At 35.1% G+C, this 19589-nt stretch overlaps 1 protein-coding gene across 1 annotated transcript; it reads left to right on the top strand.

The window, feature by feature from the left end:
* Positions 1–1093: 1093 nt before the first annotated feature.
* Positions 1094–19384, top strand: ATM (Serine/Threonine-kinase ATM-like protein). Its single transcript, XM_079059778.1, has 77 exons — positions 1094–1306; positions 1493–1601; positions 1955–2086; positions 2247–2408; positions 2500–2695; positions 2776–3072; positions 3161–3248; positions 3330–3433; positions 3566–3664; positions 3755–3811; positions 3940–4024; positions 4262–4336; positions 4418–4459; positions 4560–4630; positions 4726–4774; positions 4911–4982; positions 5088–5243; positions 5318–5407; positions 5496–5683; positions 5762–6323; positions 6398–6469; positions 6545–6706; positions 6787–6960; positions 7094–7221; positions 7504–7660; positions 7869–7915; positions 7984–8047; positions 8250–8324; positions 8395–8514; positions 8642–8827; positions 8929–9050; positions 9139–9208; positions 9280–9407; positions 9482–9623; positions 9719–9859; positions 9947–10045; positions 10192–10238; positions 10336–10522; positions 10620–10841; positions 10917–10988; positions 11347–11416; positions 11535–11652; positions 11827–11950; positions 12068–12205; positions 12349–12459; positions 12580–12627; positions 12737–12841; positions 12942–13028; positions 13135–13434; positions 13541–13656; positions 13739–13805; positions 13887–13961; positions 14090–14209; positions 14287–14451; positions 14530–14628; positions 14711–14862; positions 14957–15158; positions 15250–15297; positions 15390–15473; positions 15546–15629; positions 15773–15853; positions 15944–16033; positions 16120–16182; positions 16285–16425; positions 16507–16563; positions 16645–16704; positions 16787–16881; positions 16981–17089; positions 17177–17266; positions 17354–17433; positions 17525–17603; positions 17697–17743; positions 17831–17930; positions 18053–18319; positions 18410–18475; positions 18615–18758; positions 19052–19384. The coding sequence occupies exons 1-77, from the start codon at positions 1238–1240 to the stop codon at positions 19127–19129; spliced, it is 9078 nt and encodes a 3025-aa protein (XP_078915904.1). The 5' UTR covers positions 1094–1237; the 3' UTR covers positions 19130–19384.
* Positions 19385–19589: the final 205 nt, after the last annotated feature.

The raw sequence follows: 19589 nt of genomic DNA, 5'->3' as shown, positions 1-19589 counted from the left end.
TAATAATATTTAAAGATTACTTATATTGTTTTTTCATATATAAATATTAAATCATAGTTTTTATTTTAATTAAGTGATTATATGTCTAGTTTAATACTCCGTATAAGCTTGGATCTTACATAAAAATATAGAGAGAAAACCAAGGAAGAGGGGAGGGAACGTTTACGCACATTACGCTAGCCCGGTCGAAAATACCCGATACCCGAATTACCCACCCGATTTTTTCGGGTATCGGGTAAATCGGGTCGGGTAAATCGGGTATCGGGTAAATTTTTTCGGGTAATCGGGTAACCCAATTTTTTTCAGGTCGGGTAAAGGGTACGTTTGTTGGGTTTTGGGTATACCCGAATTACCCAAATTATTTAAAATTTTTTTTTCGTAGAGCTTGTACTCTGTACCAGGTATTTGATCACGCTTAAACTAACTATCATTATTATAAAACATGAATTTCTTTTATTATGACAATATGACACTAACAATATTAAAAGTAATTGTTTATATATCATCTTGTTCTTTAAAAATTAACTGTTTTCTAGATTATAGTTTTTATTGCAACTAACAAACTCATTTTCTCGACGAAACTTCAGAACATGACAAAACTTATGGCTACAATTATCTTAAACATTTTAAACTTTTAAATTAAGATCTTTAAGTATTTGTTTTTTTAACATCTTATTAGATTAGATTAAGTTGTTAAAAAATTACTTGATATCTCAGGTATTATTGACTAAAAAATCTCAATGTTCAAAGCTTGAGTAACTTCGTTTATGCTTCGTTTGTTTATATAAACAAGACTAATAAAACACGATGTATTTATTTCATTAAATTTATTTTCTAAGTGAAATTGAAAAAAAAAATTATATATTTCGGGTAATACCCAAATTACCCAAACCCGACCCGATACCCGAATTACTCAAACCCGAATTACCCGAATTTAATTTGGGTCGGATAACGAGTATTTTTTTTAACATGAAAAACCCAAATTACCCGACCCAAATTACTCGAAACCCGAAAAAATTACCCGATCAACGCACTACGTTACGCCCTTTTGACCTCGTTTGTCCCCAAAACTCTCTTTAGACATTCTCTTCTCTCCCGCCACTTACAAGTTAAACCCTCTTGAAACAACCCAACTGACACAGTAAAACCCTAGCTATCTGTCATCTTCTCACCCTAAATCATTAGTGTTCGCATTCGAATCATTTCTGGACTGTTTGTGTTCTTCTGGTATTATGCGATGGTCAAATCTGCAGATGTCCATGAAATCGTTTTGAAACTCTCATCTGATAAGGCCAAAGCCCGTGAAGTAATATTCATATCGATTATTTGTTTAATCACTATTTTTTTTTGTGAGGCAAAATTAAACGAACTCAATGCTTACTAAATCCATTCGACGATTTAACACGCACATAAAGTGAATTGAGTTCGATCTCTGTTTATGTTGTGTAAATGTATATTTAATTTGTTGTGATTTTTGTTTTTATTGTTTCAGGAAGGGATTAAGTTGTTGAATACATGGCTAGAAGGAGAAAGGTTGATTGAGTTCTGTAAATATATGGGACGCAATACATCCATGCTCAAACCTCATGAGGTACCACACGGTAAGACGATTTATGCATCGTGAAATCATTTGATAACTTGCAAAATACGTTAATAAAACCCTAGTTATTAGGATCATTCTGATCCATCCCCAGCATTGCATACTGATAATGTCCAGGTACAAATTGGATGGATTGAATTTTATCAATGAAAGTTATAGGTCCAACAAGAGCTCAGGCAACAGCAGAACATCATCTGCTCTTGGATTTTCGAAACTCTGAAATGGTTCAAACAGAATTTTGATTCCATCTAATGTTGGATATGTATTAGCTCAGCACACGCATAACATATGTCTGTTATATTGCATGCTTCTTAAACATTACAAGGTGAACTGAGGTTGATTTTGTTGTTGCAGCTAAAACTTGGCCTTTTCTTGTTAAATTGCTCACTGAAGCTATAAAGTTGGAGGTGTCTGCAAGTAAGAAGCGGCTGCCCAAGTTGGCATTTGCAAAGACTCTTAGAATTGTGGTACAACGAGCTGAAGATGGTATGTTTTTGTGTCAATTTCATTAGAAAACGGCTGTTATGCTACATATGTGTATTCCATTGTTTAGCCTGGCGTAGTGTCACTATTATAGCACTAGTATTGGATCTTTTCCCCAAATTAAGCTTATTAGAAGACATTCTTCTATGTGATCTATGGACAGGAAAGAGTTTACATCTTCTCCCTGTGGCAAAATCACTTTTCAATCATATATGGAAGATTTTAAACGATGTTCCAAGCTTCCAGTCCGAATATGGAATTATTCTACGACATCTTTTGGCAGTTAAACATCTTCAGTTTCACTTGAGAAAGAATGTATACTCTAGTGAGTACCTTTTCAAGATGTATCATATTCTTTTTTGGAAATAATTTTTTGCTTTGAATTCATCTCATTATTCTCATAATGATTTGACAAGGTCTGGTGCTTCTGTACATGGAAAAGGTTGAGATAAGCTTGAGTGAACGCAGTACCGGACAATCAATTATTAAGGAGGAGGTCTTTCGGTGCATCCTCACACTTCATTCACTTCTTGATAGTCCTCCTGGAGATTTTCCTGATGATCTTCGTGTGGGAATAACAAAAGGTTTTATTGAGATTTTCTCTAATTTAAGGTAATAGCACAGATAATCAGAGCTTTTGAGATTGCCATTCTCTTCTCAACATCATATTCATATTATTGTGTTATTTTCAGGGATGAGGGGAAGATTTTGCGCAAATTGGTTGAGTGTATTAATACATATTTGATTAGGGATGGTCCAAATATGGGCAGTCGATCTTTAGAAATTCATGATGCTGTGCATCAGTTTCTATTTCGTGTTTGGGTAACGACTCATGATCGTGGTCTGAAGGATGCACTTGTTTTATACGCAAGGTTACAATTAAAGTTAGCAAGAGGAACTACTGATGGCAGTGTTTTATTGGAACAACTTTTGGATATAATAGGAAAGGAACTAGATCAAATTAGTACCCCCACTACCAGTCTGCCATGGTAGGTTTTGTTTCTTAGTTTTAAGTACTTCACTGTCACCATCATCTTTACTGAAACTTTAATTTATTCATGGTAATGCAATTTATAGGAATGATACAACAAGGGATGATAAGCGAGGTACATTAACAAACTCACAATCCAGTTTGATGGATCTTGCAGCTATTGTCTTTTGTCGGGTTAGTGATGTACAATCTAATTGCAAGTTTTAGACATGTTTAAGGTTCAATAAAAGTTACAAGTGATGAAATTTTTTCCAGGCATGCCTTATTTCATTTAAAGCGCCTGTAGCTGATAAACGAGCTAAAAGGGAGAATACTGTTGTCTATTTAAGCGAACAAATCATCAAAGGGAAGTGGTCTTGGTAAGTTCTGAAAAATTGCACAATGACATACTATATAAGAAATATAAATGTTGATTGTTTTATTCTATGTTATTGGCTTATGTTTCTGTTATAAGTTATTATTTGGTTTGAGGGTTAATGCTTCTATGACAGGAATGCAGCATTTTGCTTCCTTATTCGCAACTACTCTAGTCGCATTAAGCATGATCATTTCATCTACTGGTTTGAAGGATTATCCACAAACTTTGAGAGGTAAATCTTCTGAATTTGTTTTATGCTCTATTTGTTGTATTATCTTTATCTAAACACACACAAACTTTGTGGGTTTATAATTTATTGCAGAATAATGAACAAAGCAACCATGGAGCATGCTTATGATGGTCTTCTGTGGACTCTACGGTATGCTGTCAAATTTCATGTGGTTGCTTTTAGATGATTGAAATGTCAGTCACCAATCTACTAAATTTATCTTGATTCCCTACATTCTTGTTATATGAACTCTTACATTTGTCTACGGGCATTTGTAGGAGTCTTCAAGGACTCTCATCAGTACTTCTACGTCCTATTTATGGAGTGGAGTGCTCAGCAAAAGTGGAATTTACCAGTAATCAGGTGTCGTGCTATTTCTTTTCATTTGGATGTCTGTAAAGTTATAGCCGACTAGTAATGTGGACAGCTGGAAGTTGTTTAATGCATGCATATTGACAATATTTTTAGGGACGCCCCTTGCAAGCTATGACATCTTTCTAGAATTTGGAGAACCTTAGATTGAAATCATGTTGAAGTGTTTTTCTTACTCTTCCAGAGTTACAGTCATTAACCATAAACTTAGTTTTGTAAAAATTGTAGTTGTATAGAGGCTGGCATACAATATGGAACACTCTACTGCGTGGTTTACCAATGTTCAACAATGTTACATCAGTTGTAAGTAATTCATGTGATTACCACACCTACCTACAAACATGAAGCTCACGTAACATATACCTTTCTCTATGGTTTATTCAGGCAGATGCTGCTCTTATACTCCTTGGAAATATTAATTTGAGTGTAAGCATGCCGTTCTAATAAACTTTATTGATATTTATCAACCTAGGGGGGATTATTTGGTTTAATTTTGGACTCTTTCTGTTTTGCATTTTGCTTTCAGGATCCAATGAACAACTTTATTGTAGCTCATGATGTATGGGATCTTCGGTTGTTTAAAAATTCTCCATCAGTGTAGGGTTAACCATGAATTTTGATACCTTTGTGAATCACCATGTTTCTTTATCATTATCATGTTCTCATAAATGTGTTGTTATAATGATGATCAGGTCTCTTTTACGCTTCATATCGGGTTATTTTTCAAAGAAAGGATCCCATGTAAGTTGGTTTTTTTTGAGATATATTAAATATATCATATATTATATACCCTCATTACAAAGACAGTTACTATCACCTCAAATAGCTTGATAACATTTTTTCTACCATTACTCTTACCTTTTTTGCTTTTGTGTAGGGTGACATGCAGGACGTTTTACATCTGAGAAAAGATCTCTTAAGGACGGTTATGGGCTTACTTAACTGGAAGGTTTGTTTGACAATTCTTACATTTCTATGGTTGATACATAAAAGAAAATATTAGGGCTCTTAAAATGCTGTGTGAAGATTAATTTACTGGTACCATCTTATTTAGGGACATATGGTGTTCAATGAGCATACAGTCGTACTGTTGCCCGCAGCTGTATTCTCTCTTTGTGCTGGTTCTTCTTGCTTTACAAATTGTGATAAAGGATGTTCTTTGGCTCATCTTCTTGTAGATATCCCTGTAACCATTGATGACAGCATTGAGGTATAATGAATATTGTTTTCCTATCTTTCACTACTTCCAGCTGCAAAAAAGTTGAATATTCAAATCTCATGTAGGTTGAAAAACTAGAGCAGGAAAATTCACATGATTTGTTCGATTGCTTTATGGAAGTGCTTGCTGAAGTTTTTCTCGATTCTCATTCAGAGGTTGCACTTGCACTCTTTTTCTACAAAAAAAAATGAATTTATTTTGGTGGGATTGGAGAAATATTTATCTCATTTTATTGTTTTTCAGGTAGCCCAGTCTCCAAGCCACCAGAAGGTGCGTCTCCCCCGTCATTTAAGGGAGTCACTGCTTCATGAAACGGAGCTCGGAATTCTTGAGGTTTTGGAAAACAAAGAGATTGAGAAAATGATTCTCTCAGATATTTTCTTCAGATGTGCTCTTTTGTCAAATTTCCTGTATGGTTCATATGTTACAAGGTATTTTTATTTTTCAGACTTGGTGATTTTTATTTAAAATATAAAAGGAAATTTTAGCAAATCATTTTGTTGCATTAGGTTGAAAGAAGAAAACGTTTCTTTCTTCTCCGAAGTTGGTCAGTACATGTTAGAAATGCTGAGTCATGCTGTTTCAGTGATTGAAAAACGTTCCAGTGATATTCAGTGTGGTAGTCATGGCTTAAATGCTGGTCTTGAGGGCATGGACTCCATTCAAACTTCTTTAAAATGTTTTATTGGTTCCCCCCTCTTTAGCTATCAAGATGGTGGTGGTGATTGTACGTTTTATAATGATATTATCTGGTCAACCAAAAGACTTTTGAAGGCTCTGACTAAACTATATGAAGAAGTTTCTGATGGCACACGTAATCCTCAGTCTGAGATAGATCAATCAGATTGGCCAAATCACAATAATATGACTGTCTTGGATGCAGAGCTTGATGAAATTGATGATTTAGAAGATGTTGATATTATGAGTAGTGGTGGAGAGAATTCTCGAGTGTCTCCTACTGTTAAATGGAAGCTGGAAATTATATCATTAATCTCAAGCTTTTTTTCGGTTCTTCCAGTTGACACATGGGATGTTTTGTTCAATTTGAGGCAAACAGAAAGTGATCAAAGGGTAAATATTCTCTTTATTTTTTTAAACATAATAATAGTAATATTAATCTAATATTGACCTTGATATTGATCCAGCTGATGGAATGCCTTATGCTTAACCTTTGTGAACATCCTTGCTGGTCCTCTTGTCAAGGGTTTTCTGACATGGTACTCTCCTGTAAATATCTAGTGACAATAGATATATTTTTGTCTAATTTTTTTCATTGATATGTGGTTTTGCAGGTTTTATCACTGGACAACATGGTTGATAGGCTTTCTGATGTTAAGCTTCAGCCAACTAAGATACTGACCGCTATATGTGGCCTGTTACAGACGTTGATGTCAAACAAAGTTACAAAGGAAAAGAATCTCGGTCATTCTATCAAATCAGGATTATCTGAACAGGTTGGTTGCATCTGATGTATGACACTGAAGTTTACATTGAAACAGACTAAACAATTAATAACTTTGTTAATGTTTTACAGGTGGCATCACAAACTTCCATGGAGCTAATTCTAGAGGACGACTCTCAGAGTTTGGTACCACTGGGTGATCTTGTTATCAAAATTGCAGAGAATGACCAATTTGATTGGTTAGGCCGCGTGAAACTCATTGATTGCATATGCAACTTTGTATTACTTAGTCCTCAAATTGGTCAGGTGCTTATGCTTCACTTTCTGTGATATATATAAAAATTTTTCTTTCTTTTTAGTACCTTTAGTCCATTGCCATCAGTATCATTCTGATCATCTATTTGTGTGACATGGTTTCTGCTGTGTATATTTATAATAGGGCATGGTTGAGAAGCTGTTACTTATGCTCCGAGATCCTGATTTCCGTGTTCGATTTTCCCTAGCAAGAAGAATTGGTGTTCTTTTCCAAACGTGGGATGGCCATGATGAGCTCTTCCAGGATATACTGTATGTTTTAAAGCATAGCATACTTTTTCAATATATTATTCACTAGCAAATTTCTACATAGTGTTAGGATCAAGCTTGCACTTAGAAAAAAAAGATTTAACCAGCAAAAAGAGTCTTGATATCAGCCAGGTTCTTGGATGAAGAAACCTTCTTGTAGTTTTCTGTCCTTAATTTTTTTGATACTGAGAATGACCTCACCTCATATACACCGTTGTAGCTACCGATGTCTAATATCAAGTACGGAAGAGATTAAATTCCTGATTATGTTTCTCCATTTTCCAGGTCAAATTTTAGTATAAAATTGGTGGTGTTATTTAAGGATAAGCTCGTTAAAGCCAATGAGGTTTTAGCTGCTGGTCATCAACCACGCCCTATCATGGAAACCATCATTGTAACCCTTGTCCATCTTGCCCTGCACAGTGAGAAAATTGAGTTGGAGGTATTTAAATCCTTTTAAATTTTATTGAACATCTTTTCTTGTGAAAAATATTCACCATGTGTTCTTTTTTCTTATCTGACTGATTTAATTTTTAGTGAGGCAAATTTATGTAGAAGATGTGTATTCTGTAATAGTCATCAAGTTTTTGGACTGATTTTTCTTTGGTGGGGATCTGTATGCTTCTGTTGACCTTTTTAATTTCATGCAGGCTGTTTTTATGATCTGTGTTATTGCTGCTATTGATTCCTCCCAGAGGTACTATTCTTGTACTTATTTGCTGACCAACCAAAGCCTATATACTTACTGCAATCATTTTACTGCAGGGAGCTGGTTGCTGCTGTACTTGACAACCTTTCTAAAAAACTACAATACAACTCCAGATCAGAGGTTTTTTTTTTTTTTTTTTTTTTTTTTTTTTTTCAGTTTATCTTTAATCCTTATCTCACTAGCTTATAATACAGATTGATATTGATTGTGTCATTGAGGGACAAAACTGAGCTATCTAGACTTGTTTTTTTGTGAATAACTGGAAGTAGCTGTTTTATGAGGTTATTATACATCAAGGTGATTGAATTTAGCTGTTTTGCAGTACATTGGAGAGCTTATTGCACCAATTATTTTCTTCTGGGTCCAGTGTGGTGTAAGCTTGGCTGCATTAGTTGAGGTAATATTAACATAACTATTTAATGGAAGACATTATTGGATGTACATTTCATCTCATTTGGTATTTGCAGACACGTGAACTTTTTGTTCTCAATGTGGAAGCTAGTAATTTCATTCAATATTGTTGCCGTTGGCTTCTTCCAGCTTTGGTTTTGCATAACGATGTTTCCAACTTGAACTGGGTTGCCAAGGTGGGATCTTTTAATATGCTTGAAACCTCATATTATTTGTTTTTTGTTTTTTTTTTTTTTTTAAATAATTTTGATGGTTGAATGATTGGCCTTATTTTGTTTCAGCTGACATCATTTCTGCATGCAGGTTTCCGGTCAATCTTCTGCAGCACTTATTAAGAGTCACTTTGTACATATCTTTTCAGTTTGTATAGCATTACATTGCAGCAAAAGGTCTGGGTGGGAATCTGGAACAGCAGCACTTCAGAGTTCAATATTAAGTATCTCTGGGTTATCTGAGAAGGAGCGGGACACCCTTATTAAGAAACACATGGTTTGCTATTCTACCTCTAATACACAAGCTTAGTTATACATAAAGGAGTAATTTGTAAGTGGGTTTACTCGATTGTAACACTTGGTGTTATCTAATTGCAGGTTTCTATTGTCAGTTACATTTTATCACTTGCTTCCCGGTTATCAGAACCTGCATTGCCTTTCTTTACCAAGGATACAATTCAACGTGCTATTCAAACAGTGGTCGATGGTTTCTTGAACATGTACATGCCTTCTTGTAACATTGTCAAATGTGTATTCTTCCAAGTATCAAATTATACTGCCTAACCGTTATGCTATTGTATTTTGTAGGGAAGAAGCTCCTTGCAGCATGGTTGTAGTGGACAAAATCAACATTTTTCGCCCCGATAGAGTTTTTATGGTGATTATATATTTTCATGATCTCATTATCTTTTCTTGCACCTTATGGACATTGGCTTTTGTATTGTGCAGTTCATACTTGAAATGCATCATAAAGTTACAGCGTCTATTCACCATAGGCACAGATGTAACAGGTTGTCTGGTATTGAGGTGCTTGTTAATGTTCTTGGACATAGAGCTGCAGTACCAAGCACTTCCAAGTGAGTTCAGATCAACTTGTCCCATGTACTCCAAATGTGTTCTACTCACTAAAATTTCCATTATGATTCTGTAGTTATCTTTTCACCTTAGTGGGGCAATTCATTGATTATGGTCCTTTACAAGACCAATGTTGTCAGATTATCTCTGCATTGCTCAAAACCCTTAAAGACAACCAATCTAAATATGGTATTGATGTGCTTGGTGAACAACTTCAGGTTTATCTCTATTTTTCCTACATTATCTTCTTTATTGGTTATTATTATATGCCATCATTTTGACATTTTCTGAATTCGACTGTTCTTTGTTGCAGTTTCTGGTATCAAAGCTAGTTGATTCTTGTATACCCTCAAAATTTGATATTAAACATTCCCTCACTCATCCATCTGAGGCTTTATCACTGCTTCATGAGCTTGTTGTGGATTCTGATCCGTCTCTTCATAAGCATATCAAAGTACGTTTTTTCAGTTTTGACTTATTAGATAAATTTCATTGCTGCTTAGAAGGCTTTGAATTACATTTGGAAAGTGTGCTATTTCAGGAACTTGGGCCCTTTCCTGAATTTGATATATTTGATAGACTACGCAAGTTTCATCGCGAAGTGTGCCAAGATTACTCTGCAAGAGACCACTTATTAGAGGTAAAATTTCATTTCCTTGAGAATGTGTGGATATATTAGTTTTTTGTTTTTTAATAATAGTAAAATTCTGTTGTTGGCTATCTTTTCATTCCTAAAACTTTTGCCTGCCTTAATGTTTTTTTTTTTTTTTTTTTTTTTTGTTTCAGTTTGTGGGAAGATCTAGTCATCTTCCACCACGGCTGGTTATATGCAGGTGATTTTTCTTTATTTGATTATAAACTTCTATAGAAATCTGTGAGAATTTATATCTGTTGCTCAGGTCAAATCAATGTATGACATTTTTCTTGCAGTCTCAAAGCTTTGCACAGTATCATGTTCACGGGGTTTGAGCGTCAAAAGAATGCAGAACAGTTTTTTGGAGATGCATTTTGGCAATATGATGATGAAATTGTACGTGCGGTTTGGACTCTAGTTCGAATGGCCAGTTCAGATGCATCAAACAGTTTTGGAGCATTTGTTTCTGATTTTTTATCAATGGTATCAGTTTTAACTTCCTTCTATTTTCTTTACTCACCATTGAGAGAACACCAACTGATAGAGAGTTGTTTCATGTATGTGGTGATTCTGGTTTCAGATTGGTATTGGGGATCCACATCGTGTTGTTTTCCATCTTCCTGGAGAGTCAAACCGGATACACATTTGCAAGCCTCTTTATTCGGATGGTGGTAGTGGCTTCAGTTTTCATATGGATTCAGGTTTATCTGAAGAGCTCTTAATTGCAGTGATGCAGCTTTTGAAGAAGTATTTGATGGATGAATCTGTCGAGATAATTGAGATGGCATCACAAGCATTACGTGTAAGTCAGCTATTAAAAGCATTTAGTTTATTTTTATCTTTTATAAATTCATTAACATATCCTGCCTTCGAACAGGGGATACTTTCAACTGAAAGGGGTCACCGAGCTTTACTATCACTTGATTCTTATGAGAGGTCTATACTCGAGGTAACAACAAACATTTTTCATTTCACTATATCTTTCTGTGAGTTAGAAGTCTTATTTGGGTGTTAGTAACCTGTGTATATTCGTTATATGATCTCGATTGGGATGTCTTGACACAGAAGCTCTTGTAATCCATTATTTATTGCTATAATTCAAATTCTATTTCTATATAATTAGTTACATGAATGCTTCTTTTAATTCATATTGACTCGTTACAAATGTCTACTTCATTGAAAAGTGATCTAAAGTTGCTACTGGTTGCGTCAGTATATGGTTGATGGGTCTTTTCTTTTGTTCATGCTTGTGTCATTCTGATCATTTGGAAAGGTGTTTTCAATGTCTAATGCTTCTTTACATGTAGGTTCATTCCAAGGGTGTTAATGTGGAGCTAGTTCAGAGTTCCTTAATGGATCTAGAAAGGAAGTTCAGTGGTAAAGCCATTCCATTTAATAAGAACTCTAATCACTTGAAGAAAATATGTGTTTTTCTCATCTGTTAAAGTTGTTCTTAAGTTTGGTCATGTTGTCACCTATTTAATACTATTATCAGGTCAAGCCTTTACAATTGAGAAGACTTCTACATGGGAGACTCGTGGAAAAACATTTGAGACATGGATCTCTCAGCTAGTTTATGCACTCATTTATTTTTGTGATGATACTATCTTAAGGTAGCATTCCTTCTTTCTTTGTAGGTATTATTTTACCTGTTTGTAGGGGTGTATGTGCATGCAAAGGAGGGGGTGGTGATGGCACTACTTAAGTGGGTCCCACTCTCTTTTATTATTAATAAAAATAATATATATATTTTTTCTCTTTGAAGTAACCATGGATTTGCGAAATAGGTTATGCCAGGATATTGTGCTGCTGAAAGCTGAAGTTGCGGAGCTTCTTTTGTCAAATGTTATGGTCAATCTTGCAAAGAGGAAGAATTTAGACATTGATCTTTGCAAGCTGATCTCCGTGAAGGTTTATCTTGTTAAATTTCTGTGCTTATCTGTTATATTGACCATATAAGTCATTTAAAAATATGTTTAGTGATGTGATCTTAACAAGGTGATTTTGGTACATTTAATTTGCATTCAGGTGGTGGAAGAGATAGTTGTTGAATCCAATAGCTTAATCAGATCAGTTCAGGTTATTTTGGATGCACTCAATGAACTTCGACTCTGTCATGTAATGGAGAGAGCTACTTCTGTTCCTTCTAAAACCGAAGGCTCAAAGGTAAATACAGATGCAACCAACAATATATTCAGTATTTCTTTTGTTACCATATTGGTTGCTTGTTTGCATTAAAAACATAATTTTCTAAAATGAAATTGTTATTTAATTACTTCCGAGATGAATACTAAGAGTTGGTTCTGCAGCATGCGAAGTCATCTAGTTATAGCTCAAGATCTCGTTCTACACCACGTAAGGCAACAGACCATACTGCAACATCTACTCAACCACTCACTTCTACATTATGTTGGGAAAAGGTCTAGATCTTCTATGCATTCTTAATTGCTAATCATAATTCATAAATGAACATTAATTAAAGCCAGTATGATATCCATGCTCCATCCAATAATTTACTATTATTTCATTATGTTTCTCAGGTTTATTGGCTTCCCATTGACTACCTTGTTGTTGCTAAGTCAGCCATTGTGAGTTAATTTCACTATGATGTTTATGTCTACAACTTATGAAAGATAACTGATGCAAGGCTTGTCTGCTATTACTACTCTCTGACTTGCTTTCCTAATTAATTGACAGGGCTGTGGCTCATATTTCACTGCTGTGTTGTATGTGGAGCACTGGTGTCAAGAGCATTTTAGCTGCCTCACGTTAGGAAGTCCAGATTTTTCCCATCTAGAAATGGTACTCTACGTTCTTTTAGTTACTATCAGAGTAATGTCTGATAAATCATTGTGGTTACCACATTATTATTTATTAGTGATCATTTCTTTATTGTTGTCAGCTACCACACCACATAGAAATTCTAGTTGCAGCAGTTACCCAAATAAATGAACCAGACAGTTTGTATGGGATCATCCAGTCTCACAAGGTAAATGCTACAATATGGCACATTGTCACTCATGTCACCTTTATCTCAATTTTTATGCATTTTTATTTTCTACATTGTATCAAATTATATTTTTAATAACCTGCAGCTGACATCACAAATAATCACCTTTGAGCATGAGGGTAACTGGAGTAAAGCTCTTGAGTACTACGACCTACAAGTACGATCTGAGGCATCGATTGAGATGGGTAATAATAGTTCCTGTGATCCATCCTTATCTTCATCTTCCTCCAAACCAGAAGATGAAATGAAACAAAGAAAACCACACAAAGGGCTGATCAAATCTTTACAACAAATTGGTTGCACTCATATGTTGGATATGTATTGCCAAGGGCTAATGTACAAAAAAGGCCACTTTCAGGATGACTTAGAGTTCAATGAGCTACAGGTTTGTCCAGCTTTATAGAACATGTGATCTTCTTTGTGTAATTTTCTCTTCTTTTTTTTTTTTTTTTTTTTTTTTGTAGTGATGCTTGATTTTCACTGTTTTGTAGTTTGAAGCTGCTTGGCGTGCAGGAAATTGGGATTTCTCTGTACTGTCCATGGACACTAGTTCTCCTAAGCCAAGTCAACGGATCAGACATAGCCGTTTCAACCAAAGGCTACACAGGTAATTCAATATGATTTTTTCTTTTGTTATAACTGGTACCTCTTTATTTTAACACAAAATCAAATCATTACTATGTTGCTAGCTGTTTGAGGGCTTTCCACGAGGGAGATGTGAGCGAATTTAACCTGAACCTCAAAGAATCTAAGCAGGTACAGATGGATTAGTGTTATAGTTGGAAGAAGTAAGGCCTTCTGAAATTTTAACTTACAAGTTGATTATTTCATTATCAGGAGCTTCTGTTCTCTATCTATCATGCAAGTGAGGAGAGCACAGAATATATTTATTCCACTATTGTGAAGCTCCAGGTGCGCAATTCACAATGCTTAACTTTGTCTTCATATTTGGATAAAGTCTGGAGGTTTTCATTATGGTAAAAAGTAACACTCTCACATGATTTAATTTAGAGAGTAATGTTTTTATGATTTTTTGTCAGATTTTCTGTCATCTTGGACTGGCCTGGGATTTGCGATGGGCATGGTTGGATGGGAAGAAAGATAATGACAGCGAGGCACAAAGATTATTATCTGGACCTTTGATTCCCAACATGGACCAGGTACTAGTTGCAAATTGCTCATATGTTTACTTGTTCTTATTAGTATTAGTTGCCAATTGCTAAAGTGTTTTATGCAGTTGTCATGGTTGAATACGGAATGGAGCTGCATTCTGAATCGTGCACAGTTACATATGAACCTGTTAGAACCGTTCATGGCATTCAGAAGAGTTATGCTTCAAATTTTAAGCTGTAAGGACTGTACTGTCCAACATCTTTTGGAATCTGCATCTATTCTTCGTAAGGTATGTCATTAAACTATAATCATTTTATAAATAAGAAACTAATTATTTCTGCAAATAACAATGATCTCCATTTTGTAGGGCTCTAGATTTTCTCAATCTGCTGCGGCATTGCATGAGTTTAAGTCCCTCTACATTGGTATGGGAGGAGAAGATTCTAAACTCTATTGGCTTGGAAGGGTATGTGTTTCTATAACATCATTATTCATTACTGACCATTTTATTTTTCCTTCTTTAATATATAATTTTTTATTTGTACTAGGTTGAAGAAGCAAAGCTTCTGCGAGCCCAAGGTCAGCATGAGATGGCAATTAATCTTGCAAAGTACATCTCTGAAAATCGCAAAATGAATGAGGCGGCAGCAGATGTATATCGTCTAGTTGGAAAATGGCTGGCTGAAACACGTTCTAGCAAGTTAGTTATAAAATATACCTGTTAACCATATTCTCAATTTGTCTTCTTAAACATTGCAAGACAATGAAGGTAACTTTACCATTCTGCCCTTTAGCTCTAGGACTATCTTGGAGAAGTATCTGAAAAATGCAGTCAACCTTGCTGACAAACACCAGTCAACAGACAAGAAGTCAGTTGCAAGACAAGGCCAAACACATTTCCAGCTTGCTCATTATGCGGATGCTCTTTTCCGTAGCTATGAGGAAAGACTCACCTCTAATGAGTGGCAAGCAGCAATGCGCTTGAGAAAACATAAGGTTGTTTATTTATACAGATTTCAGTTCTTCTAAGTTTTTAATAAAATGAAGTTTTGTTTGGAAATGTCATAACCAGAAGTCAATTTTGTAGACAAAAGAGTTGGATGCACTTTATAGGCGATTCAAGAATTCATCCAAGGCAAGCCAATGTTTTCAAAACTTTTCTTTGTCATCCATTCCATGCTCAAACATTATTTCAGAAGATTTATCATTTTCTTTTCATGTGTATAGGGTGATAAAACAGATTATTCAGTAAAAATACAAGAGTTGCAAAAACAACTTACAATGGACAAAGAGGAGGCTGAAAAGTTGCAGGTAGAAAACCAATCAGTCTTCAAAAAGTACAACATATCATGTCATCTTAACTGTATTACCTTAATGTTTCAGCAAGATAGAGATAATTTCCTCAGCATAGCATTGGAAGGATATAAGCGATGTCTAGTCATAGCTGACAAATATGACGTTCGAGTGGTATGATCTTATCCAAATGTAGTTTTTGACTTCTTTCATGGTCAAATATGATGTGATAAAGTTGTAAATCCAATTTCAATTGCTTATTCCAAACAAACGAGTCAAAGATTGACTTGGTAAAAAATGTTGTAATTGTCTCTCAGGTGTTTCGACTTGTATCTCTGTGGTTTGGTTTATCCACAAGACAAATTGTTGTAGATGGAATGCTCAGTACAATCAAAGAGGTACAGGAAGGATGATTAAAGTTAGTTGCTATTATCAACGAGGGAAAAGAACTAGGATTTATAACTGAAACTTGTCACTTTTATTTTCAGGTGCAGTCTTGCAAGTTTATACCCTTAGTATACCAAATTGCTTCAAGACTGGGTAGCTCAAAAGATAGTCAGGGACCTAATACTTTCCAGGTTAAATCCTCATGCCTTTACTGCAATCCTTTTTCGTTTCATGTTTAATTTTCTCGTAGTTCATTTTTTACTTCTGCTGTATGCAGTTCGCTTTGGTTTCTCTATTAAAGAAAATGGCAATCGACCATCCATACCACACAATCTTTCAGGTACTTTGCTTTGTTCTTCAAATGAATACAAGTGTCTAGTCTAGTGTATAACATCTTGTTTTAAAAAGTATACCTCATAATTTAATAAGTTTTAATTTCTAGCTTTTGGCACTGGCCAATGGTGATCGTGTCAAGGATAAGCAACGAAGTAGAAGCTCATTTGTGGTGGATATGGATAAAAAGTACGCTGCAGAAACGCTCTTAAAAGAGCTATCCTCGCACCATGGAGCTGTGATTAGACAAGTATGTAATTCAAATTTCCAATATTATATTATATAAACTATTTACAGGAACTTTTCATGATGTCTTGTGTATATTATATAGATGAAACAGATGGTAGAAATTTATATCCGGCTTGCTGAACTGGAAACAAAACGAGAGGTAATCCATAAATCTCATCTGGCTCATTTGTGGGATTTTTTTTTTTTGAATCATGTTGAAATAGATTATTCATGTTAACAGGATACCAATAAAAGGATGGCTCTACCAAGAGAAATTCGCAGTGTTAAGCAACTTGAACTCGTGAGTAAACCATTCTTGATCCTTTTGGCACCATAATTTTGGCTTATGATGAACGTCCCTTGTGTTTTGGTTAAATATGCAGGTACCTGTGGTGACATCATCTTTTCCGGTTGACCCTAGTTGTCAGTATGAGGAAGGGTCATTCCCACATTTCAAAGGCTTAGCAGATTCAGTCACGTATGTCTACAAATTGAGAACCGTGTCATCATCTTGTTTTTGTATTCTTGTCAGCACAACATGCTGCTAACTTGCACTTCCTATTGCTAATCTACACAGGATCATGAATGGAATAAATGCTCCAAAAGTTGTCGAGTGCCTTGGTTCGGATGGTAAAAGATATCGACAGCTTGCGAAATCAGGAAACGATGACCTCAGACAAGATGCTGTATGTATAAAACTTATCAAGTTTAACTTTATATAAGTTAAATTCTGATGAATAATATATGAGTAACTTGTAATGAAAATACTGCAGGTAATGGAACAGTTCTTTGCATTGGTGAATACTTTCTTACAGAACCACCGTGATACGTGGAAAAGAAGATTAGGGATACGGACATATAAGGTACTTATGAAGTTTATTTTTGTTTTAGATGCTCATGTTGAGGGGTGAAAAGTGTAAATTTATACATACCAATGTTTGATGAAACAGGTGGTTCCTTTTACTCCGAGTGCTGGTGTTCTCGAGTGGGTAAATGGCACTTTACCTTTAGGTGAATATCTTACAGGAAGGTCAGTAAAAATTATGTGCTTCATAATCATGCAGTCAATCCTCAGGTCAACAATAAAATATACTGATAAATCAGAGTTGTGGAGTTTTCAGTACAAGAAGTGGAGGTGCCCATGGGCGTTATGGAACAGGAGATTGGTCATTTCCCAAATGCAGGCAACACATGGCTACAGTAAGTTGATTCATGATTCATATTATTCAGTTTCAGTAAAATATAAAACATTACAAAAAGAATGAACTTGTATCATGTGATTGTGATTCATAGGAAAATAACAAGCGCAAGGCATTCCAGGAAGTCTGCGACAATTTCAGGTTGGTAACTTCCTAAATAGTAATATATAGTATGTTGTTTATATGTGTTTATTGAAGTTTTGGTTTTTATTTTGTTATTTGGTGCAGACCAGTGATGCATCACTTTTTTCTAGAGAGGTTTTTACATCCAGCTGACTGGTTTGAAAAACGACTTGCTTATACAAGAAGTGTGGCAGCTAGTTCAATGGTAGTGTAGTGTATTATTCCATTTCTTCCCTGATTCCTATAATACCAAACACTATCTTAGTGTTGTAATGTGCTTCCTCTAGGAGCATGATGAGATGAATAACAGTTAAATTATGTATATAGGTTGGTTACATTGTGGGTCTTGGAGATCGACATTCCATGAACATCCTAATTGACCAAGCAACTGCAGAAGTTGTACACATTGATCTGGGTGTTGCATTTGAGCAAGGATTGATGCTAAAAACACCTGAACGGGTTCCCTTCAGGCTCACAAGAGACATCATAGATGGTATGGGAGTAACTGGAGTGGAAGGTGTTTTCAGAAGGTGTTGTGAAGAAAATCTTTCAGTCATGCGCACAAATAAAGAAGCTTTGCTCACCATCATTGAAGTATGTTTTTTTTTTTTAATCCTTAACACCATTTAAAATAAAAAGGTTATTCTATTCATATATTAATATGTTCTAAAATTCACTGTGCAGGTTTTTATCCATGATCCTTTATACAAGTGGGCCCTATCACCCCTAAAAGCTTTGGAGCGCCAAAAGGTAATTAAGGAATGAAACCCTATATATATATATATATATATATATATATATATATATATATATATATATATATATATATATTGAATTTGCTATGAAGTGTAATTGCCTGATGTGTGATGTGTTTTTTTGGGGGGGATAGGAAACTGATGATGATCTGGAGGCAAGCTTGGAGGAGTCTGAAGAAGGATATGAAGGAAATAAAGATGCAGCACGTGCTCTTTTGCGTGTTAAGCAGAAACTTGATGGATATGAAGAGGGTGAAATGAGAAGTGTGCATGGACAGGTAAATTTTATCTCATTCTCATCAAGTGTGGTCTGGTCTGATGGATGAATCATGTTTAAAAGTTATTTGACACACTTAAAAAGAAATGAGGGCAAATTTGTAAAAAATGTTAAGGACTTAATGCCATTCTCTGGCCTTCTTTCTGCATTAAGTTGGTGATTTAGCCACTAAACTATTATGATAATAATCATAAAAAAAATAGTTGGGTGGGGTGGCTAAATCGATAAAATGGGGAAAGTATGTTGTGGTTTTATGCATTTCAACCTTTTTTATTAATTCTTTTGGTTTGGCAGGTTCAACAACTGATACAGGATGCAATCGATCCTGATCGCCTATGCCAAATGTTTCCTGGGTGGGCGTCTTGGCTCTAATGTACAGGTTTTTTTTTGTACCGATTTTACCCTTGTACATCTTTTGAGGCTTTCCTTGTTTGGTGGGTGAGTACATACGTACAGTTATGAGTTTTGTCCTATATATTCTACTTTCTGTACAGTCTACCTCTAATGTAAGGTCTGATGTTGTACCCAAGTTTTCCATCAGCATCTTCTTTGTTCCATTCAAAATGGATGTAAAGGACTTAAGGCATCTTAAATTTTTAATACTAGTCATATTTAGCTTTTTGGTTATTTACTAAAAAAAATCAATATGACTTTTTTATTTTATTTTATCAAGGCATAAAACTTCTAGATGCTGCTCATAACCGGCTTTGATTTTTGGTGTTTTCTTTTTGTGAGCTTTAATAATTTGGTACACGAAAGCCAAAATCTAATGTTTTCTTTTATATTAATAGTTTGTAGATAGATGTTGACCACAAACTTTTTTTTTTTTTTT

The sequence above is a fragment of the Lactuca virosa genome, chromosome 1, assembly GCF_052849685.1.
Source record: "Lactuca virosa cultivar CGN04683 chromosome 1, Lactuca_virosa_CGN04683_v6, whole genome shotgun sequence".
Classification (NCBI taxonomy): Eukaryota; Viridiplantae; Streptophyta; class Magnoliopsida; order Asterales; family Asteraceae; genus Lactuca; species Lactuca virosa.
This window is presented reverse-complemented; position numbering and strand designations above follow the sequence as displayed.